The sequence below is a fragment of the Atractosteus spatula genome, chromosome 1, assembly GCF_055471065.1.
Source record: "Atractosteus spatula isolate fAtrSpa1 chromosome 1, fAtrSpa1.hap1, whole genome shotgun sequence".
NCBI classification, from domain to species: domain Eukaryota; kingdom Metazoa; phylum Chordata; class Actinopteri; order Semionotiformes; family Lepisosteidae; genus Atractosteus; species Atractosteus spatula.
The window spans coordinates 74117822-74142362 of NC_142706.1; the positions used below are offsets into that span (position 1 = coordinate 74117822).

The 24541-nt window shown below is 40.7% G+C and overlaps 1 protein-coding gene across 1 annotated transcript in view; it reads left to right on the forward strand.

Annotated features, from left to right (window-relative positions):
- Nucleotides 1-3788: 3788 nt before the first annotated feature.
- Nucleotides 3789-24541, forward strand: part of npm1b (nucleophosmin 1b) — a 40576-nt gene continuing 19823 nt past the window's right edge. The window contains exons 1-7 of the mRNA XM_088919236.1: nt 3789-3875; nt 4981-5063; nt 11331-11450; nt 18254-18347; nt 19519-19622; nt 21286-21326; nt 23140-23239. Of these exons, the coding sequence (XP_088775362.1) occupies nt 3824-3875; nt 4981-5063; nt 11331-11450; nt 18254-18347; nt 19519-19622; nt 21286-21326; nt 23140-23239 (594 nt within the window). The 5' untranslated portion in view covers nt 3789-3823. The remainder of the gene's footprint in view (nt 3876-4980; nt 5064-11330; nt 11451-18253; nt 18348-19518; nt 19623-21285; nt 21327-23139; nt 23240-24541) is intronic.

Consider the following 24541-nt stretch of genomic DNA (forward strand, 5'->3'; position numbering starts at 1 on the left):
TAGTGATACTGTAGGTGGCACAAATCATTTTGTTGTGCTACAAGGGATTTTCTTAATCTTCCAAAAACACACATACCCATTTTTTTTATTTTGTAATTATTTGTTTATGAAGTCGTGAATTGGCCTAAAAAAGGTTATTCTTAAAACCTTTTACTTCAATTCCACTGGTGAGAGCAAATTTTGTGATCACTTTAGTTTTCTGTTGGATTGGAGTTGAATTCGTTTTGGATAGGTTCATTTTCGAGCTAGGTGTGATGCTGACATCATGACGTTCTTTGACTTAAATTTGCATTTTGACTTGTAGATACCAAAAGATATCAAAAGAAATCAGATCGCATTTGAATTTCACTGAAGTCAGACGAGTAAACTACTTTCAAGAACATTTTCTCTCGTTTTTTCGTTGGATGGAGTAGTGGAGTGAAACCGAAGGTTAGCGGGATCATCAAATCAATCACTTGCACAGGTTATTTTTATAGAATATACGATTTTTTTTACTTCACTTGTAAATTGCAAAATGTGGAGGTTAAGTTTACAAGATTCAACAAAACCCCGGTTTTATAGCGCCATCTCCTGTTCGCTTTACCAAAACTGTCAAAATGGATCCCGTTCAGTATTCTTAGAAATTGAACGACGGTAAACAATCCGACCATTCCTAATCCGCCTAACAGTCTGAATTTCAATTAAAAAAGAAATGTAATGTCTTGACAGATGAAGACTTTTTTTGGTCTCTATAACTCTTATTTATCACTGCATGTTTCTACAATTTATTGATATTAGATTTTTTTTGTAACAGAACTACCATGAAGTTGTTAGTAAATTCTAGAAAATACGGCTCCAATGCCTTTCATTAAGAGTGCTGTTTTACTTATACACTTAATACCGCTGATGGGTAAACAATAATCACAAAATAGGTACTACTAATAATATTAGGATTTAAAAAAATTGGTTTCAATATTGTTTTTAACTATTTGGTATGCATAACTGGGGGTGGTGAAACACCACAAACACCACAGAATTACAAAAAGAAAAACACAATCTTTTCTGTGGTATTAAATTGCATCATCCTAAACAAGGGCCTGTGATGATAATTAGGCAATTACAGCAAAGAAAAACATGTTATGACCAAGAAGGAAGCTGATTTTTTAAATGAGAAAATACAACAGAAGTTCCATTATTTCACAATGTAAAAGTGAGCAGACAAGCAGGATTATAGTTTCCAAACAAGCCTAATGAGTGGGATGGTGTCCTCTCATTGTAGCCGTGCCATGACTGACAAGCACAGCTGATGGTTATTAATGAGAAACAAGCATACCAGATAGAAGAGAATCAGGGTACAGTAAACTGAAGTTGAAATTGGGCTACAATTCTAGTATCAGTACTCATCTAATACAAAAGGACATTTTTTATTCACTAACAATTTAGAGGAAGGTGTAGCAGAGTAGGTAAGCCTTAGCATGTGTAACTGAAAGGTTGAAGGTGCCAGTCCCCACTGCAGACACGGTTGTAGGTCCCTTAGTGAGGTGTTTTAGCCAAGTTGCTCCGTTTCACCCAGCTGTGTGTGTGGGGACCAGCACTGCTGGGGGCTCAACCCTGTGATGGGCCAGTGTAGTCATGGGGTCTCTAGCCATCTTAATACTACAGGGATAAGCTGCTGTGACTCTCCTTTCGAATAGCCCTTACTCTTAACGTATCTGACTGATATAGCCAAAACAAGTGGGCATTTTACTGAAGCATCCTCTCTATACTGTATTTTAGGTTGGTTTGGTCAGCAAGCAACACATAGGGTTGTTGTTTTCAATCCTATCCCTTAATAGTTATATTTAACTTGCTTTACTTGATTTTCCACAATTTTTACTTTCCCATTGAAACACATAAACCAAATATCGGGTTGGAGAATTCTTTGAATAAAAAACGAATTTCCACCAGGCCTCATTAAATTATGAATAACACACAGAGTTTCAAATGGAGGTGTGAGGAATGTTGACTGGGAACAGAGGCGACAAAGGAATTGTAAAGTAATTAGGAATGCAAAGCCCACAGAAATTCCCACATTTTTTCATATCTGCTCATTTTAATGAAATCCTACAGAAAAGAAGAAATTGTCTGATAACAGCTGATCCAGAATGTTAATATATTTCCCCCTGCAGTGTTGAAGTATCAGGTTTCCCATAAAGAACGGAAAGAATAAACAAACCAGCAGCATGAGGGAAGATAAAAATGTGTGGGAAGTCATTAAAAATATTTCATATTAGAGTTGTCATAAATTTTCGCAGAACTTCTTTAAAAACCTGTCTGGATAGCTATCTCATAGGAATTTCTGAGTGATGTCCAATGATTTAAGAGAAATGTAAGACTGAGGTGAAGTTATCCAAGTAAGTTTTTTTTTTATAAGCCGTAGTTTTACTACAATTCATCCATTTTTTAGCAGCTGCATCCAATTCAGTCACGGAGGAGCCAGAGACCCTCCTGGCAAGCAATGTGTGTAAGGCAGGGTACACCCTGGACAGGATGCCAGTCCATCACAAGGCATTTTTCTCTGATTCTTCCAATATGAAACATTTTTAATGTTATATGGTATTTTATTGAACTTCTGCTTCGAACTCAACACAGGAGCTAGGATCCCAGAGAATGTCTGGCACTTAATCCTGGAATATATCCAGGACCAAGACTTAGAAACCCAGCACTGGACCTGGGTGTTTTGTTTGTCTGCAGGCTTTCAGGCCTCTTTTTTGCAGGATTGTGCTACTGCATTGGTTTAATTAAATCAATAATGAGCCAATTATTGGTTATTATCCAGGTGGGGGCTGCACATTGGTGGTGGTGGAGGGGAGTCCCCATTACCTGTAATGCACTTTGAGTGGAGTGTCCAAAAAAGTGCTATATAGCTGTATAAGTGTAAGCAATTATTAATTCATTATTATTATGCTCATTAAGAACTTATTTGGAATAAAGATCTGTAGACATGCCCCCTTTCCAGGACAGTGGTTAGGCCAGCCCTATGAATAGTGTTGTATAAGGAACACTTAACCAAACTACATTTCTAAAGCTGAGTATCTGGAATTGTTTGCAAGATCTTTCTGGTTTAACAAGGTTTTTGGATTATGGAGCTTAATTGGGATACTCCAGTCAAATTGACAGAATTCTTCAATCCCCAAATCTTAGCAGCATGAATCCCTAATTAGCTCAGGTGAAACCAATTGTTAAATTGTAGTGAGTCACATGTTTTCAGGATAAATTCATCTGTTTCTGTACGTTTCCTTTGCTGTCCATTTAAAAGCAAAAGCTTTGTAATTGTAACAAACAAAAAAGTGTGGGTATAACGTTCGGATCAGGGTACGGATATTTAAAAAAATCACGTGAAAAAGGTTCAAGGGGTGCAGAGTTTATAGACACCGTAGTAGCCAGTATTGAGCTCTTTTAATTCTTCAAGCTGTGTTGAAATTAATACCCGCAGACAAATCGGCCTTCCACAGCCTAAACCGTTGTGCCGTTTTCCCGTTTACTACAGAGAGGAATTAACCTGCTTTACCACTCCTTTACAATTGATAACGGTTATCATTGACCTTTACCATCGCAGTGCAGAACACCATCTCGACCACGGCCAGCTCTGGGTGACACTGCCCTCTGGCGGGGTTCAAGGGATCTGCACAGAGCCGTCTCTGCTCGGCACTTTCCTGTGTCCACTTGATGGTGTAACTGATTGGAGAATACGACGCTTACAGTTTCCGTTTTGTTTTCCTATTAGTCGGTTCACCTGTCACTTACACTTTTTCGTTGTTTGGGTTCCACCTTCTAGAAACCTGGTATCTTTTCTGTAGGCAACATGGCGGAGGGCAGTGAGACTGAGTTTGGTAGACCTCAGATATATTTGTTCGGTGAGGCACCTTCGCGTTTTATGTTCTGTTGGATTCTGAATATTTTGCCGTCCATTATTTCTGCTTTTATTAGAATGACTGTCTTATGCAAAAAGGCAGATATTGCATACTTAAAATATGTCTTGCACTGGCTAATAGTACTTAATTTTGGCATATGTCATTTTAAGTGAAAGTGTTTTCCTAGTATTATTTGGTGCATTTTAAAATACCTGTTACTGTAGTATAGGCCTTGATACGCATTGCAGAATTTCTTCGAACCCGAGTCTATAAGCGTTTTCTCCATCCTGTAGTAACTGTTCGTTGTCTATTGTTATGCTAAAGTCTGTAATTTGGAACAAAGGGACGCCCTCCGTGTTAGTGTTTCACTTTTAAATCCCATTCAAAAATAAATTCTGCGTCTATTGATATTTCATTGAGAACTCTGCTTTATACAAATGTATCAGTTTTTAGAGTTAGTTTGCAGATACCTTTGTCGTTTTTTTATTTGAACACTCGTTAAGCACTGTATTGTACTGTGTTTTTACAACTAAAATGCAGAAACGCAATGCATTCAGATTGGTACTTGAAGCATTAAAATAAGTTTATTCATACCGTTTGTATACGTGCATATTTGATATATTTGCAACGTGAATTTGACTTTATTAAGAATCTGCAATTGAATCGTTTGATCCTCAGTATATTGCTTGACTTTGATAAGATAAGATCACTTTATTGGCTGTATACAATTTCTTGTATTAGGAATTTGTCTTTTCACATATCCCAACTTGCTCTCCATAAGACACACAGATGGGGAGAGAAGCTGGGGGTCAGAGTGCAGGGTCTGCCATTGTACAGCGCCCCTGGAGCAGTTGGGGTTAAGGGCCTTGCTCAGGGGCCCAACAGAGTAGGATTCCTCTGCCGGACGCGGGATACGAACTGGCAGCCTTCCAGCCACAGACGCAGATCCTGAGCCACAGAGCCACCACTCTGCCCCAACTTTTCAAACTGTAATTTGAACTCTAGGTTTTGTCCCCACTGCCCCTTGAGTTACTGTATAAAAATTATGAACATTCCAGGTTTTTATGTCTGTGATTACAAATCTGGACTGTTGTGTATCTTTCTCCAGGGTGTGAGCTGAAGTCAGACAAAAAGGAATATAAAGTGAAAATCGAAGAGGATGAAGCTGAACACCAGCTCTCTCTCAAGGCAGTAAGTTCGGCAGAGGAGAGGGACAGGACAAAGTCTGGGAATTTTAACTGGCAGTATTTTACAGAGCATCAGACAATGCAGTTATTAAAAGGGAAAGTATGAAATTAAGGGATTCTAAAATTTTCATGCTTTGTAGTCTACTATCATCCGTTTATAGGAACAAGTAATAGGTTTATTCCATGCTGAAAAGAGAAGAAAGAAATCGTTTTGGCCGTGGAGCCTTCTTCGGGTGTAAGGGAGAAATCTTTTAGGAATTATATTAGAACAACGACATCTGTAAAGGAGCAGGAGGTGGTTAGAAAGCCTGGTCTTGGAGCTGATCGGTGTGAAGCTGGTTCAGTAAGAGAAGGGGGCAAGTAGCCCAGGGAGGAAGAGAAGGAACGATGAAGAGATCTAGATAAGATTTAGAGGAAATTTTTTATCGTAGATCTCTGCTCTATGAAATTTTAAATGCTATTTAGTGTTTATAACCCAAGAATTCCCACAACACACTAAAGTATTGAGTAAAAAAAATGGAATATTATACTTGAAGGCGCTATCTCTGAATACAATGAAGATTTATGAGTGGGGGAAACGATACTTACTGTGATGCTCAATTTCTGACCCTTCAGGTGTGCTTGTGCCTGGTGCCTCGGCCCCCACCCCCCCAGAGAAACAACAGTCAGCGGTCCATTTCCCATTACCACATAGTCCAGTAGGGAAGGAATTTAGTGCTGAAACTTGGATGGTGTAGCGGGACTGAAGGCAGATGAGGGACGGGTAACCCCTCTTCAGGAGATCGGGAAAAGAATCAGAGAACCAGCCTACAGAGGTGAAGCGATTATCAGACCTTTGTTTCATATGAAGTTCAGGCTCCATACGGCAGTGTGACAGGAAGAAAAGGCCTTTCTTTCTCTGCCCGTTTCCCCTGCCAGAGCTGTCTTTACAGCTTGGTGACAAGAGTTACAATCTTCATTTCCACACAGCCCCCTCTTCCAGCAGCTGGGTGACTTTCCTTTCTCTCCTTTCTGGTACCAGAAACTGTATGTGTAGCTGCCTTCAGTCTATGCATTATCTCAAGGACAATGTGACATGCTGTTAACCAAAGAAGCATTTTTAAAATAACTTTTTACAGATGTCAGGTCATTGGTGCTTTGCGTCACTATTGGGCTGCGTAACAGAAAGTACAGGCATAAGGTTACAAGGGTTACAATTGCAATCATATTGAGATTATCAGGGTGTTACATGGAAGATGCAGCCATGGTAGCTCAGACGGCAAGGGCATCTAGCTCCTGAATGGAAGGTCCCCAGTCCCAGGTAGGGGCAAGCAATGTAGCTTGCTCCAATTCTTTCCAGACAGCTCCCAGGTCCACTCAGCCTGCTTTCCCAATGAGTACCGGGGGTTAATCCTTCTGGGGGTAATAGGCCGGCCGGAGTGTGGTGCTGACCACATCACCTCCACCTCCGGTGTCGGATGGTTGAGAAAAGTGGTGCCCTTGCCCCCCATGGCCCTTGATGGCCTGAGAAGGGACCTATCTACCCTACATGAAAGATGTATTGAAAAACAGTCCTGCAGTGAGCGTGTTCCAGAAGTGACTTTACCTCCCTTGAAATCTAGTTTGACAGCCCGGCCCTCCCTCCCCCAGCTGACTCTGACTGGGCCCATGTCACACTGTTCTGTTTCCCCCAGTATTACGTGGTCATTTACAGGACTCTGTCACAGTGATCTGCTCACCACCTCCCAGGCCTCCTGGTCCTGCAGTGGAGACACACCAGACCCTCAGGCAGGAGCCAGACAGGCAGCCCCACCTACTCATCATCCATCAGAGTCTGGGAACGAGGCAGGGAGCGTCTCCTACTCACTGGTCTACAACCTACGCTTATACATCTCGCTGTAATCTTTCATTCTGACTCATTCCTGACCTTTTTAGCAATCTTAATATTCTCCTACAGTAGAGCTCACCTCTCTCCCTCTGGCACAGTCACACAGCAGTGCGGCGGACTGCCAGGGAGAGTACTGCTCCACTCTCCAGCACCACCAGCGGGTCTCCTGATCATGGTCTGTCCTGTTCTGGCAGAGGCCCTTTGGGATCCTAGCTCATATGCCTTGCTCCCCTCTCGAAGGAAGACCGCTCAGCTCTCTCCGTTCTTCCCTCATGCTTTCCCAGCTCCTCCAGGGCACCTGCGCCGTCAGTCCTGCCGGCCGTGCTCCCCTGCGGACACACACCGCTGGCTGGCCTTGCGGCTTCCCTCTGGCTCTGCAGCTCGGCAAGGCTGCTTTTGTCCAGGCTCTGTCTCAGAGCTGTGGGGGGAGGCTTGGACACCGTTCCATCCGCCTTCCAACCTCTCCGGCTGACTGCGTCCCCGGTCCGTCGAGCACACCCGCGCGGCGCGCATCTCTTAACACGCTATGGTCCCTGCCGGTGAATACTGCCAACAGCCTCTCCTGTGCATCAGGGCTGCTTTTTCTAAGCTAGAGACTTTATACAGGGCCTTTGATGAGAGAGAGGTGTGTATTTACTATATGTACATGTACATTGGGCACGGTGTAATACACAACACTTTCACACAGCGTGCACAATACCTTACAAAACAGTGAGAAATAATGACCGTACGACAAACCACACTAAGATACAGCAGGTCTTGCGGAACAGTAAACACGCAGGACAATAGGCACGTAGTAGCCAAGTGAAAAGCGCATGGTTCAGAGTGCATTTAGTTAGCTGCCGTAGTGTAGAAGCTGTAATTAAGCCTAGTGGTCTGTGCTTCAGCAGTGCAGTGCCACTGGCCAGAGCGCAGGGGGGAGAGCAGTTTGTGGTCGGGATGGTTGGGATCCTGAATGATGGATTGGGCTCCCAGACAAGCACCCTGGATAGAATTATGCCGTGGCTGAGGACCTGGTCTGTTAATGCAACAGACTTGACTTTGAATAAATCGCACACGATTTGAAAAGCCCCGTGGAATCTGTGATTGCCTATTTGGGAATAAGCACCTTTTAAATAACTGGACATAGACAAAAATAAAACTGGCAGCTCAGCTCATCTAACAGATCCCTTATATAGTCAGTGCCTTAGTTATATGTTCACCACTTCCTGCTGTAAAGTTTCTGTACTTACCATTTCATATTTTTGTTTTTAAATCATTTATTTTAAAATTGAAATAATGAAGGTTCATAGGTGTTTATTGTTGCATGGTACTGGAAAATATTAAGAAAATAAATGTGTAAGAAAGTGAACTGATGCAGAGTATTTTTTTTGAAAAAAAGGTTTGTGTGGGCTGATCCTGTCACATGTGATTCCTGACTTTGAATTGTATTCTGTGTATTCTTTAATGTATTCTTTAATGTGTTTAAACTGTGTTTTCGATGCCAAAATACAGTTTAAAAAAATTTAGGTAACGTTCTTCTATGTTAAATTATAAATTTAAGAAAAACCTTTTCAGTGTTTAAATGGTGTAAATTGTAAATATGTTTCGTGACAATGTTTTGGTCATTTTTAAAGTTTATCCTTTAATATCAGTTTTGGAAAAGATGGTGTTGTGGTTTTCCAACAAACAGAGCTGTGTGAAAGATGTGTGACATTTAGGTATTTCTAATATGGCAGTAGTGTGGAGTAAATAATTCCCAGTTGATAAATGTGATTGATAAGCTACTCCAATACATACATTTACAGTGAGACCCTCTCCAATGTGGGGGTTCCCTTCCTCTAACACTGCACACTGGAGGAACCTAAGAGCTTATGGGTAAATTGGGGACAGGGGAACACGGCCACACAAAATCCCATATAAGCATCGTGATTCTGACTTCTGTACTCATTATTTACAATGAACTCCGAGATCATCATGAGGTTCCCTCATATCACTGAGCCCCTCACTTGCTGATTCCCAGGCTCAATGAACCTCACCACCAGCTCTTGCACTTGGCAAGTCCCTTTCGGGGAGCAGCAGAGCAAGACCCCCAATTTAGTCGGCGAGCAGCAGAGCAAGACCCCCGACTCTGTTGGGGAGCAGCAGAGCAAGACCCCCAACTCATTGGGGAGTAGAAGTAGAAGACCCCCAGCCCCAGCTGCTGGCCCCAGCTTCCTTTATACCAGCCTCTGCTGCCTTTTTAATTTTTCTTCTCATCTTTACTCTTACTCACCCACACTGATCCCACGCTCCTCGTACACACTGGGCAGGCCTCTTCTCTCACATCCTTTAAATAAACAATCTTCCTAAGAACAATCGCAATCCCCCTCTGGAATTGTCGCTCTCAATCCTCCCCTTCTGGGGTTCCTAACTTGTATTCCTCGTGATTTCCTCTATAATCCAGGTTGAAAATCCTATCGGGGTGACCAAAGCTGCAGTCTGCTAGGGTGCTTTCTCTCACATGCCGATATCCTCTCCTTAAATGCTGATAGCAGCCGCTGTAGGACATCAGGATAGATATGAGAATAAAATTGGATTTTGAGCACGGACATGCAGCCCCATGGAATCCATTTCATGGATGGATTCCTGTTATGACAAAACCCTTGTGCTTGGGGGATATTTGGTCCCATTAATGTTTGTGTGTCATAGGAAAACCTTGTTGGATGAGGGATTACTGTAAACAGTTCAGTGGTTATCAGACCTGGTCCTGGAGGAGTCTGGTTTTTGCTCCAGTTAAGTTCTTAGTTACAGGTTGATTGATTTAATTTAGCTATTTAGAGCATATTAAGAAATTTGCTTTCAGTATTTAAAAGGTCAAAGGGGGTGTATAATTGCAATGAACACTGTGCCACTTTGGCAGCTTCAACTGCCCTTGTACAGGTGATGCCTAAAATTTAACCAACGTGACTAGACTAAATGGGAAAAGCGTTCATTGTGTGAGTTTGTGATACAGTGTCATTACCACCTGTGCCTGTTCATCACCACCTGATCAACCAATAAGAGCTGTTTAGTCAGAAATAATGGCCACCAATTTTCTGGAAGAGAGACTGTGTAAAGCTGTCTGTGCAGAAACTGTTAGAAACGGTACCCTTTAAGTCACTTTGACACTCAGCACCGACAGAAGAAACAAGTTAAATACAGATCAATAGAGTCATCAATTAGCACTGGTGATTTAGAGCTGAGATGGAATGAAAATTAATGTTGCTCCAGGATTACAGTGTGGAACTGATGAACTACTTATGTAGTTTATCTTGTTTTTATAATCATGTTTTTGTAGTTAGAAATGCTACAGACATCACAGCAGACAACAACATCGCAACAGTTTAAGTTGTAAAAACAGAAAAAAATACTGTAGGTTTGAGGAAATTGGTGATGCTCATATCATTTCTTAAACAGCAACGCTATTTTTATATTTTAGAAAGAATCAATGTTGATGAGTGTATTTCAAACCACATCAGAAATAAAATGTACACAGTAACTTGTTAAACCTCCAGTTCACATCACAAAGTAGACACAATTTAGAGGTATGAACAATGCCATGTTCTGTGAGGCAACACAACGTCCGGTGAGGCCCTGTGACACTGTAGTCAAGCGGGCTTGCAAATACATTTCTTTTAACCCAATAGAAATGTTGCTCTTGTTTTTTTTGACAGTTTTACTGAAAAGTACTACTTACATGTTAATTCTGCACGCAGATGCACATTGGAACATTGCTGTGGTCATGAAAACGTGGTGCTGCACTGCCTGCACTTATTCGCTTGTACATCGTATTAGATTGGTAATAACAGTGACTAGTGAGCAGGAAGGGCCACTTCACATCGCAATTTGTAGGAACTCGAATGCGAGTTTGCGACGACATGGCGACTTACAATAATTTCACAGTTTGCAGTTTTGTGCTTCATTTGAAATTGGTCAAATTTTTCTATATATCAATGAATTGTTTTTGGTACTGAGATTTAATAATTGGTCTGAGAAATTGGGACTGCACTTCTCCTTTAACTCTGGATTGCTGTTTTCTGGGAGAAATCCAAGATGTTTGCTCAACAGCGTAAATCTAAGAAACTTGGATTAAACCTGTCTGATCCACTTACCAACATGAACTAAATGGTCAGTAAATCCTGAAGTACCTTTAATTTGTTGTTAGGAAACATTGTCAAAGCTCATCTCTTTCACCATTTACTATTTACAGATCATTGTAGAAAAGAGTTGGGGTTATTATAAGGGACTAAACTCAAGATACCCCATACTCTGATGTGTATGATTGCACCCTACTGTTTTATCATGCTTTATCAGTGCATTTGAGTTGGAATCCTGCTTATTTCATGAAACTAATGACCAGTCCTAAGTATATCTTTTGAATCCTGATTTTTTTCTCTTTTGTAGGTTTGTTTAGGGGCGGAAGCTGAAGACGTGCTTCACACGGTGGAGGTTGAAGGCATGACCTATGATGGGAAGATTGCACAAACACCACTAGCTGTTCTCAAGCCCTCGGTGCTTCCGACAGTGAGTAGCTACCAGATCAGTGCAGTCCATGTGGGTCCTAATGCCCCAGTATAGTGACGGGGACACTATACTGTAAACAGGCGCCGTCCTTCGGATGAGACGTAAAACCGATGTCCTGACTCTCTGTGGTCATTAAAAATCCCAGGGTGTTTCTCGAAAAGAGTAGGGGTTTAACCCCGGCGTCCTGGCCGAATTTCCCATTGGCCCTTACCAATCATGGCCTCCTAATAATCCCCATCTATGAGCTGGCTTCATTACTCTGTTCTCCTCCCCACTGATAGCTGATGTGTGGTGAGTGTTCTGGCGCACTATGGCTGCCGTCGCATCATCCAGGTGGATGCTGTACATTGGTGGTGGTTGAGGGGAGTGGTTGAGGGGAGTCCCCATTACCTGTGTCTTTGAGTGGAGTGTCCAGAAAAGCGCTATACAAGTGTAAGCAATTATTATTATTATAGTCATGATACTAGAGGTGTATGACTCATTGATCAGTCTTATGTTTTAATTGTTTTAATTTAATAATGCAGGTGAAACTACCCTTTATCTCTGTGTACTAGACTGTATTCTGTATTTTGCGATATTAAGTATACAGTGCTGGTTCTGTTGTTTACTCTGTTGATGGTCTCTATCTAAATAGCAAGCAGTAATCTGCTCGACAGCACACTGCGACGACTTATCTTCTGATGGTTTTCAAACATAACCCTATGATAATATGCAAAATAACTGTCATTTGATTTAGACCTCCTTTTTTGTATAATAAAAATTCAAATTGCCTATTATTTTTATATACCCATTCCATTTGGAAAAGAAGCTTTTTTTTGCGTCTTCTTTTTCAGTTGTAACCCCTGTGACCACACGCTGGGGAGAATGTAGATTTGTAGACAGACTCCTCCGGTCTGCCCCCTATTAAGCCATTTGTCTTTTGAAAACATCGCAGGCGATGCAGTACAATATAATATATTTTATACAGTACAATGTACAGTATTGTACTAGAAAACATTCAGTGTAGATTTCAGTGCATAATTAGTATGCAGTTGTGAATTGCACCGTAATTCAGTTCAATACCTATGGCTTCTTTGGGTTGCTAATGTGAGGTAAAATCCATCTATTTTCTGACTACTGCATCCAATTCAGGGTTGTGGGGGAGCCGGAGCCTATCCCAGCAAGCAATGGGCACAAGACAGGGAGAAATTTCTCATTTCAGTTTTGCAATGTGGAATTAACATTACTTGCTCCTGCTCTGAAGTGTAGGTCTGTAATCGTAAAATGGAGAAAGCATTTATTACAATTCTAGTTAACATCACCTTGCTCTTCATTAATTCCATATCATGGGTGCCATTTGTCCAGGCTGAATGACAGGAGAGTGTAAAAAATGAAAGTCAAGGATCATTTGTGTACATGAATTAAATGTCACATGTTAATGTAAGAAAGTTAAACCAGGCAGTTGCTGACTTTTCCCTGATAACCATGGACATGCATATCTCGGCAGTTGTCATTAAACCCTTTACCCGCAAATAACTCTCATTGTTGGCCTTTTCTTGTGCACTGAACCCTTTAGATCTGAACTGCATTAAAGACGAGCTTTGTTTGATGTTGAGTATTGAGAATGAATTACTGAGGATTTTTATATGTTGACTGATTTGCAAAAACAGGCTAGATACCACCTGTACTACCTGTGTGATACATCAAAAGGGGAGCTCTGTGTTCTTTGATCTTGCAGAATATGCTGTGTTCCAGCGTTTGTTTGTTTTTGTTGGAAAATTTGGCATCTTGCTCTGAAAGTGGGACTTTGTTCTGCACATCTGTTAACCTTAGGGCTCAGAGAGGAGGATGTTTTAGGAACAAAAAACAAATTGGCTAGCTCTTGAAGTGTTAGAATGTGCACGCAGGAACATTAGCAAATGCTGGTCCCCAGACTCTGCTCTTGGTTCTGTGTGGATGAAAAAAGTACATGTTTGGAGACAGAGTGCATGGCTGGAGGTAGACGGCCTAGCTCTTGGTCACAAATATAATGGAGAGTTTGTGCTGCTGAGTTGTTGGTGGGCATCCAGTATGATTTATCTTATTAGTTTAAAAGTGGGGGAAGTTGATAGAAAATTCATAACATAATTACAATGGCAAATGTACTCTGCAGCAAATTGTATTGATGTATCTAATTTTTTAATTGTTATTGAAGTTTGCAATTATTAAAAAGTCTATTCAATGCTTTTAGTTCAAAGAATGGGTTAATGGTACACTTTTTTCTCTCAGTGGCATTGTTATTTAATGTTTTCCATTTATTGGGATAATGAGTTAGTATTTGATTCATGTAGCACTAAGATTAGAAACCAAAAACCAAGGTTTCAATGAGCCAGGGCCAAATCGACAAGAAACAGGTTCCCATCTCAGGACACAAAATTAATATTAATTAAAATCTGAAAAACACTCTAAGCCTTAGAAATTAAGAAATATATAGTGCTGTGAAAAAATATATAGTTCTGTATTATTGCATATTTTTCACAGTGAATATGATAAGATCTTCAACCAAAACCTAATAGTAGATGACAGGGACTTTGAGTGAACAAATAACACATAACATTTCATTTCTTTATTAAAGAAAGTGCTCCAATGCCCCAGTTGAAAACGTAATTGCCCCGTTGGACTCAATAACTGGTTATGCCGTCTTTAGCAGCAATAACTGCAACCAGGCATTCCCCGTAGTTATTGATCAGTCTCTCACAGTGCTGTGGAGGAGTTGTGGCCCACTCCTCCATGCAGAACTGCTTACGCCTAGTGACATTCGTGGTTTCTCAAGCATGAACTGTTTGTTTCAGGTCCTACCGCATCATTTAGGTCTGGACATTAAGAAGCCATTCCAAAACTAAATGTCTAGTTCTTCAGCCATGCTGATGCAGACTTGCTTGTGTGTTTGGAATCATTGTCTTGCCGCCTGACCCAGCTGTGCTTCGGCTTCAGCTCAGGGATAGGTGGCCTGACGTTCTTGTGTAGAATTCTCTGATCCAGAGCGTAATTCATGGCTCTTTCAATGATGGCAAGTCGTCCAGGTCCTGATGCAGCAAAGCATCCCCAAACCATGACTCTACCACCACCGTGCTTGACTGTTGGTATGATGTTCTAACTGTGGACTGCATTGTTTCGTTTTAGCCAGACATAATAGGGGCCATGTTGGCCAAAAAGTTCCACTTCAGTTCCTGAGCTCTGGAGGATCATCCAGATGCATTTTGGCCAACTCGAGGCGAGCACTCATGTTCTTCTTTGTGAGCAGTGGTTTCTGCCTTGCTCCTCGGCCATGGATCCCATTTCTGCTTGGTGTCTTTCTGATGGTGGAGTCGTGAATTCTGATCTTAGCCGAGGCAAGAGAGGACTGCAGATTCCTAGATGTTGCTCTAGCTCCTTGCGACTTCCTGGACAATTTTACTCCTTGAATGACTGCTGCTTGCATTGGTGTAACATCAGGATAATGAAGGAACCAGCTCTGTGCCTCATGCTTCTCTGTCGAGATCTCTTGTGAGAGTGTTTTCTGAAAGCATCAGCCAGGCAATGAGAGTTTGTAATGTCACATGATTCAGCTCATGTATACAAGTGTCAAAGCGGTTCTCCAGCATGTATCCTCAGGGAGATATTACACTGCACTCCTGCACTCTTCTAGTGCATTAAGATAGGGAGTTTGCTTTGTCTTAGCACTGTATTTCAAGGAATGGCTATTAGATGATGTCAGGCTGCGTGGTTTCATTGGGGCAAGGTGGCTAGCACTGCAGCCTCATACTTCTTGGAAGGTCCCAGGTTCGATTCTGGACTGAAATGGTTTCTGAGTGGCATTTGCTTATTCTCCCTGTTTTTAAGTGCATTTGTGATGGGCGTCTTGGTTTTCTCTCTCTACAAATGATGTGCTAGTTTAACTGCTGTCCCTAAATTGAACTTGCGTAGCCTGCAGCGAATTGACTGGCCTTCTTTCCTTCCAAAGTTGTCCCACTATGTGTCTTGTAATTCCCGGACAGGCGTCAGGATGCTGATCCCTACCAGGAGTGAGAGGATGTTGTATCATTCAGTGAGTGTTTTAATGAAATCAGCCATGTTGAATGGATTAATTTACTAATTTGTTACTGAAATGAAGCTGATGGAAAAGCAGTAGTGCGTAATTTTGGTTCCAAGTTCCTTGGATTGCAGGAGCCGAGCATCATCTTGAGAATTTCTCTATCCAAAAACAATTAATGCAAGTCTCCAAATATGGCCCCTTTGTAAGCTGAAGTTTCTTAGAGACTTTGAGAAAAACAGGAAGAGGGAGGACCCAACACTGATTAACTTCATATACTGTGACTTCCATAGTCAATAATGGGCTTTAACATGGTGGAGAAGGAACCTGATAGAAGCACACTTTGCCCTGGTGTTTTTGTCCTCACAGGTGGATGAAAGATGTAATATTAATGGAGCCTGCTTTTGAAATTTGGCTAAATATAATTCATTTCATTGACTAGGCTACACGTAACTCCTTGTCAGCATAGTGCCAAATTCATTATCGCATTATTCTTTAAAGTAAGCAACAGCTGACTCCCTTTATTTGAAGAAAAATGTGTTTTTTTTTCCTGCAGCTGTCAGACAACTCAAGCCAAGCCAAGCCAAGAGAAATTTCTGATGGTTGTCCTTTCTTCAGGTTCTTCTTATGGTTTTGCGTTTATCACGGTCCATGGAGAGAATGTACTTGAAAAGACAAAATATTCCAGCTCCTGACGATAGACTTGTGGAGACAATGGGACACAATGTCACACTCAACGCGAAACAATGGCTTAGCTAAAAAGCTGGCTAGTAGACAAAAATTAACCTGAATTTGTGTAAAGGGAATTTGAAACTGAAAAATTCTTTTTTATATTTTCCCCATTTAAACATCAGCAGTTGAATGAGCATGACTAAATCGAATGCTTACTGAGGATGTGCAGAAGGAAACTCTGAAAGAAGTGCTGAGTTAGTCACAAAGCCTTCAGAGCTAAAGGAGCAGGGTAGACTGTTAACTTCTGGTTTTGTGGTTCACTGGCCCTTTCCTTTCTAAGGTCTTTGTTTTCTGTTAATGTCTACAGGGGACGCCGCACTTTATTACATCGTATCCCAATCCTTTGTCCTGGTAGGTGGGGGAGCTTCGCAGAGTTACATCACCCTTTCTAACCTGTATTTTGTAAGAGTGGCACCAATGTTTTGGTGCTGCCAGACATTTTACAGTACATTTTGCAACAGTGTGGAGTAGTGATTTGAGATCTCGCAGCTTGCACAGTTATGGAGTTTCACAGCTGTTGTGTGCTTGCTTAATTGAATTAATTCACTTAGATTGCTCCGATTATTTAATTCTTTAAGCTGTCATAAATGTGCTGTGGTCACCCTCGCCCCCGCTGTGCTAGTTTTCTGTTGCCTGCCTTTCTCTGTGTTCAGTATTTGCTGGGGATCAAGTCCTGATTACCGATCAGCTGTGGACCTTCTGCACACTTGCAGTGATGTGAAAAAGAAAGTACACCCCCTTGAGAGTCTATGGTTTTACATATTAAGACATATCTGACCTTCACCTAGTCCTCCCCAAGTTCTCACCAAGTAGATAAATCTAACCTTATTTGACGTGTAGTTCCAATGACCTTCTTGGCTGATATGGAAGCAGTTACTTACTTCAGTAATTAAAAGTAAGTAATTCACTTACTTTTTCACACAAGGCTTCTGAAAGTTGCTGATTTTCTTTTGTTTAATAAGTCATAACCGTAAAATGTGTGTGTTATTCGTCACCTGAGGTTAGCTTGAACTCCTGTTATGACTTGGTGAGGACTGTATATAGCAAATGGGATTGATGTTAGGAGAGAGGGAGATCTAAGAAGAGAGACCTACACAGAGATCATAGGAACGACATGGGATACTTGGGTTTGAGACATTCTTGTTGTACTACGGATTTCTTTTATATTTTTCTCTCCTCGCGAGTTGCATTTGTTCAGTTCAGATGGGTATTTTGTTTTATAGTTGTCAACTCGGCTAAGACATGGAGCAGGCCAGTCCCTGGAAGGCTTTTTTCGTCAATGTTTGTTGTTTTTTCAGGCCTATTAGAGAAAGTGTCTTTAGTTTTGTTAGTATTGTTTTTTTTTAATTAAGTACAGACCTGCACATTTATGCGGAAATAGTTATTTATGTTGCCCAACAAATGCCATTGATTGTTTACAAATATTTTTTTTTCTTCCAAACATTTCTAGCAGTGTTTTCTTGGTGGGAGGATTATTGTATATTTCCTCCGGGAACACCTTCCCTGTGTTTTGTTTCTTTGGGAAAGCCAGGTTTGGCGTAACAATTGAAAAATTAGTTCTCGGTTGTAATGTGTGGTATATAGAAATAGCTATCGTCATGATCAAGTCAAAGGGCTCCGCAGAATGGTTGTTTTGTCCTTTTCAGTTTAGACTTGACCAGTTTCAGTTTAGGCGATCACCACTCGTTCCTTTACAGTTAACACACTGACAGAGCTCCCCACTGTGGCGTTATTATTAATACTGCATTGTTTCCAAAACAATGCTGGAAAACTGCAAATGCTTCTTGCTTATATAAATGATAATTATGTGATGTCGTCACAGGATGTAATATAAGACCTGCAAACCTTCAAACAAATGAAATGAATTGCCTAGCCCTGGAACAATTTGAATAGTTTCCAAAGGTAGACAGCCAACTTGCGTCTTGAGTCTCTGGACTCTTCTCTTTCTGCTTTATAAGTTACTTGAATGCTCTGTAAGCAGGCCACTGGAACTGAGTCTCTGAGAACTGATTTTAATGCTTCTTTACCTTGTATTTTTGAGGTGAGCCTTGGAGGATTTGAAATAACACCACCAGCAACATTCCGCCTCAAGACTGGCTCTGGACCCATCTTCATCAGCGGTCAACATTTTGTTAGTAAGTGACCCTTTTCACACTTTTTACCAAGTCCCCGTTTTAGTGCTTTTTAACAAGTGGGAGGTTTCTTCATCATTCTTTGAGCTCTTCCCTGGAGCAGCAGCCTGATGAGAACCTCTGTTGCGACTCTTAGAGGATTGCAGGAAAGCCAAGTCTCAAGGTCGTGAGGATGTTACACTTGTACTAATACAAACTGTTTTGTGGAAGCCTAGTTTCTTTTTTTCTTTCTCAGAAAAAGTGAGTATTTTGTGTAGGTTTAACCTTTAATATGTTATCGGTTAACTTTCTTTTTGAATTTGGAAATGGCAAAATGTGCAGTGTTCTGACTGAGCATTTTAGAGATCCCACTGGGAACTACAAAGCTCACTCAAAACCTTGTGGTCAAATGCTTCTACAACAAAGCATCTTGACAGCACATTCAGTCCTATGAAGTCTTTAGTTACAGTGTGACAATTTTCACGCATGCAATTTATGCTGACTCAATGGCAGCTTTAAATTGGCATAACGTGAATTGTCTGTACAGATACAGAGCCAACTTGTTCAATTAGGGCTGTGAACCACAGAGACCGCACTGAGCTGTCACAGCTGTAGGTGTCAATGCGTATTAATGGCTCTGAAGTGGTGTGGTGTGTTCTTTATGCAGCAGAATCACTAGTACATTTCATGTAAGCTACGTTGTGCTTACTCTACTTAACATTGAAAATTCCTGAGTTTGGTTTCAGATTGTATTACTGCGTCAATGTTTTTTAACCCAAACATCACATTTGAAAGACACATATTCCACTGTAGTGGTTTTCTCCACTGGTGCTTGAGCCAGTGTCATTTTCTTTTGAAGGTCAGAATATTGACGTATTAATTATTAATTAATATTAACTTATTAACCGTGAAATGCAAGATCATCATCAGGCATGAAGTTCCTGATAATTTGTCATTGATTGTTATTACAGTACAAATAATAAGTGAAAAATGAAACAAAACTTGCTACCACAACAGGTTGCACAGTCAAAGACACTACTTCACTTTTTGACTCTGACAGTGTAACAGATCTGGCATGGGACATCTGTCCCTCTAGTTCCAACCTGTCTCCCGAAGTTATGGAGGTTAAGGTTGATTAGCTACTCTAAATTTGTTTTCCTTTTCCTAATAAATTGTTCTGGACCGGACTCTGCAGGTATGAAGGAGTCAGAAGATGAAAATGAGGATGAAGAAGAGGAGAACAACACATCACCCGTAAAAAGACCCTCCAGTTTAACGTTGGGATTTCATAATGTCAAGGTAATCTTATTTCTTCTCAGGTTAAGGTGTAAATGTGTGTGACTCTGCACTAAATGCACTAGGGCTTTGAACAGACTGTGTACGCGTGCTTTTGGCTTTTAGAGAGAGAGAAGTTTGTTTGCCGTATGTCCATGTACATTGGGCTTCTAATTCGCCCTGTTCTCTCAGCGCATGCATAGTGCAATAGACACTACAAGATGGTAAATAATAAATGACAACAGAGTCATTAGTCACAGCTGACCATCATGCACAACATAGCACTGCAGCATACAAAGGGTAGTACAGAACAATAAGCAGACAGGGCAATAGGCACATGGTAGCCAAGTAAGGAGTACATGGTGCAGAGGTGCTTGAGTTCTGAGGCATTGCACAGTGAGCTGTTTATGATGCGCTCTGCTGTAGGGTAGAAGCTGTTCTTAAGTCTAGTAGTCTGTGTTTTAATGAAGCAGTACCACTTGCCAGTGCGCAGGAGGGAGAACAGTTTGTGCCTGGGATGATTGGGATGATCCTGAATCATGGATTGGGCTTTATTGCGACAGTGTGGTGTGGATCTCATTGATCCCTGTATTCACATTTTGTAATCCTCTATGATGCTATTTTTGAGGTCTACATTTTTATATGTTAGGGTTGCTTCTGTTTCAGCCTGCCTAACTGGATAGAGTTTTTGGTGTGGCACTCAGCCCATATCGAGCTACACCGGAGCTGTCCAGAACTGTTCTCTTTAATATGCCCACTTGTCCACTTCCCAGCTGTATGTAGCTGAACCTGGCACCCCTCTTGTGGCCGAAAACAGACGCAGCTGGAAAATAAAGAAAACATCTTTAAAAAAAGCTGTCACCACATGTTTTCAGCATTATCGAATGCAAGATTTGAGTTTTGACATGTGTGAAAGTGGCAGTTTAAGTTTAGCTCAGTGTGGAGACATGACTGTCCATGTGCTGTTTTAAGTTGTGTCCCCGTCTAGTAGTCTTCCTCTTTATTCACCCTTCATCCGTTGTACATCTGAGCTTACGTATTGTTCACATTTTTGCCAAATGTATATGAAGCATCCAAGAAGAAATATGAACAATTTTCAGTACAGTTAGATTTGCAGCACCTTTGTGAAACCATGAGGATTTTGCTAATGGAATCCAGTCTGATAGTATTAATCTGTCCTGCCAAAGAGAGCTAATATCTGCATTACACTAATGTGGTTTTCAGTCATGGTAATTCACAGGCATATAAATACCATATTCCACAGGAGGACATGGAAAGGGTAATTTACAGTCTGAGCAAGTGATACTGTGCTGTTAATATTTGAGCCTTTTCCAGTTTTGGCCTACACTGCAGTGGACGTCAGTGAGAGTCAAGAGCTTACATTTCTTTTCAGGGCAGTGGTTACCTGATTCTGAGGAGGGTGTTGGCGCGATACACCATATGTCGAGATTCTGTAAGGATTAAGTGGTGTTTATGTGTCAGTCTCAAAAAGATAAGTTTCCCCAGTGATTCATGTTCGAGCAGAAAATCTTAAAATCTTCCCATTGGGATTGATTTAAGAAAAATATTTTTATAAGTTGGACTAGAATCAATGCTGCAGATAGAAGGACACCTCGATGTAATTCTGCTTGATAGAGTTTCTCACCTGTTCTTAATTCTCTTTTTTTTTCTCAATGGTTTTCTGCAGAAGAAACTCAAAATGGAAAACGAAGAAGAGGAAGATAATGAGTAAGACATTCATTATTGTATTAAAATTTTCTGTATACCTTCAACAAAGTTTCCCGGTGCTTTTCTTTTCCCATAAAAAAACATCATAATAAAGGTAATATAACAATGTAACTACTAGCACAAGGCCCTAACCCTGAATTTGAAGAATTGAAACAGTGCGGTTTTGTTTAAATTTTGTTTTAAACTAATGCTTTTGTTAGTGCCCTTCTACTCATCTACAACTGATGCATTTGCAATACACAGGAGGGTAGTTTAACAATCCAGTTTTAGAGCGTGCAGACATTTTTAAAATGCATTATCTCAGAAAATTAAAACTTATATGAATTTCTGGGTCAGTATTGCTGGCTTTTCTTGGTTTAATCATCCTATATAGATGATGTTAGACCTGACTCTGATGTTTTGTCTAGGATATGACCCAATATGAATGCAGTTTATATTATTGCCCTGCCAAAAATGAAAACAAAACACCAAGCTAATCTTTTAAGTTAGAGTTATTTTTAAATACTTTTGATTCAGTTTCATTGCTTCTCTGTAATGATTCTTTAAGCTTTGTTTTATACATTTAACTGCCAAATGACCTCACTGAAAATACATTTTAAAAACCATGGCCCAATCAGCAGCACAAAGATAACTTTTAATTTTGATTTATGGGTATAAAAAAAACGTAATCAGTTCATGCCTATATTTGTTTAGAAAAGTATTTTTATATATTCATTTAACACTAACATCGTGTTTAATTGAACATTCTTGACTAATTGTGATACACGTGAGTGATTTTGTTGCATAAGGAGTTTCACCACATCAGTGAGGTTTTCTGGGCAGCAGGTAATGAGGTGATCTGTCCTGCTGAATGTCAAGCCTGGTGAAAATCAAGAAGGAAAAACACAGAAACCAACTTATCAAGAGAGCACTACCTTTGTGTTACCAGTATGTAGGCTGGACTACGTCACAACAGGCCGTGGGAGCCAAGCAGTCTTTAGCTGTGAATCAAAGTTCTGTGCAGACCACCATGGTACAACAGACCAATTAATGGGAGTGTTGCAGTTGCTACAGAACTCCACTTGTAGTAATTGTTAGCTACCTGATTGTGTGTCACTATATAGATAAAAGCCTGTGGCCTCACTGGCTACCCTTTGCAGCTTTCATCAGGACAGCACAGCTCCTCGCACAACAGTAGCTCTCTTTGTAAAATCAGAAACTGAGGGTAGTGCCATGGATGCCCAAGCCTCTAGGCTGGAATCCCATTGAAAACTGGGGAATGAGCTGGGACATCCAGGTCTTGGAGACCAGTCATCGGACTCGTGCTACTCCAGGCCCACAAGACACCAGCTGCCTGCATTTCTGACAGTAGACACCCTGCATTAAACCTTTTGATGACAAGTGTTAATCAGCTTAATGAATTTACCTGTGCCATAGCTGTTCAATAAAATGTGTATCTGCTACAGAAAAGGTTCATTTATTTGATAACTGTGAATCAGCTCTCAGTAATACCTTTCTTTTGATGCTTAGCATATAATGTAGAAGACCAGACATTTAGGATCTGCCAGGTGTGATGAACTTTTTTTAGTTCTCTTACCTACAGACATGATTTTATTTTTTGCAGTTTCATAAATGTGTTCCTTTATTGATTCTCTATTCATGGTTCTGTTTTCTCTTTATTATGAAACATAAATCACTTTTTAAAAAGATAATTTGAGGCTGAATGATGGAGGAAAATACACTTAACTGTGTAATGGTTTTAGTAATGTCTAACGTACTGTAGCTTGAAGAACATTAATTAGCACCAAGCTTTGTAAATGTAACTTTTTCACAGGGATGAGGATGATGATGAAGATGATGATGACGAGGAGGAGGAAGAAGAAACGCCTGTGAAGACTCCACAGAAAAACTCAGCAATCAAGACAACACAGAAAGTAGGTGGTCTTTCTCAACTGTCTGATCATTGTAAGGCAGCTGCTCTCCTGTAGTGTTTTGAAAATATTAAAGCAGAGACCAGGTTATTGTTTCTTGTTTCTTCCACATCGCTTTGGGTAAACAAGTGCCTCCTGTTCTTGGTTTTAAAACATTTGTAGCTTTCTAAAGGTGAAAATATTACTTTATTTTTTTGTGTGGAATTAGCATGTTCCTGATTTTTTCTAGAAACACCAGACCTTTCTTTTATTACATTCCACTTAAAAGTAATATTTTAGTACCCTTCCTGCTTTCATTACAATATAAGAATGCAGTCAGGACCCGATCTTTATTTGATTCTTATATTGTAATGAAAGCAGGAAGGGTACTAAAATATTACTTTTAAACTTTTAAATATTACTTTAAAGTCGGGGAATTTTGAACATTAGATGGCAGGCATGTCCTTTTATTCTCCAGAATAGCTTGATAATAGAATAATAACTAGGCCAAAACCTGACAATAAGCATCTAGTGTTATAAAATGTGCAACATTAAGATAAGATCACTTTATTGGCCATATACAATTTCTTGTATTAGGAATTTGTCTTTTTTCACATACCCCAGCTTGCTCTCTATGAGACACACAGACAGGGAGAGAGAAGCTGGGGGTCAGAGCGCAGGGTCGGCCATTTATACGGCACCCCTGGAGCAGCTGGGGTGAAGGGCCTTGCTCAGGGGTCCAACGGAGTAGGACTCCCCTGCCGGCCGCGGGATTCGAACCGTCAACCTTCCAGCCACAAGCGCAGATTCTTAGCCACTGAGCCTCTGCACCGCCCTGTAGTTTACACAACATACAGTAGTTACACTGTGTAGTTATTTACAGGGCTGTGAGTTCCAGTAGCCCTACCTTCTAAAGAAGTGGAAAATCTCAGAAATCTGCATATAATCTAAATACCACACAATGCCTTAACGGGTCAGACAGAGAGAGAAACTACTTCCAAATAAAATGGATTGTAAACAGGACTAAATCTCTGTGTCTAAACAGATGCTCACAAATGAATGGGAACCTATTTCTCTATTCTAAATAAAGGCATCACTAAATAGGAGAGTCGTCTTTAGCCTGTAGATTGTAAAGGGAATCTTAATCTACTAATGCAAGTCTAATGCAAAATAATAATACAGCTCAGTGTCCAGTGCTCTTGCACTATTTAGATTACCTAGACAGAATCTGGTCTCATGTCTGATGTCAGGAGGAGGAGCTCTCTCATTACACAAACCTTTAGCAAGGATGAGGATGTGCCAGGGAGTCAGCAACACAGCTGTGTA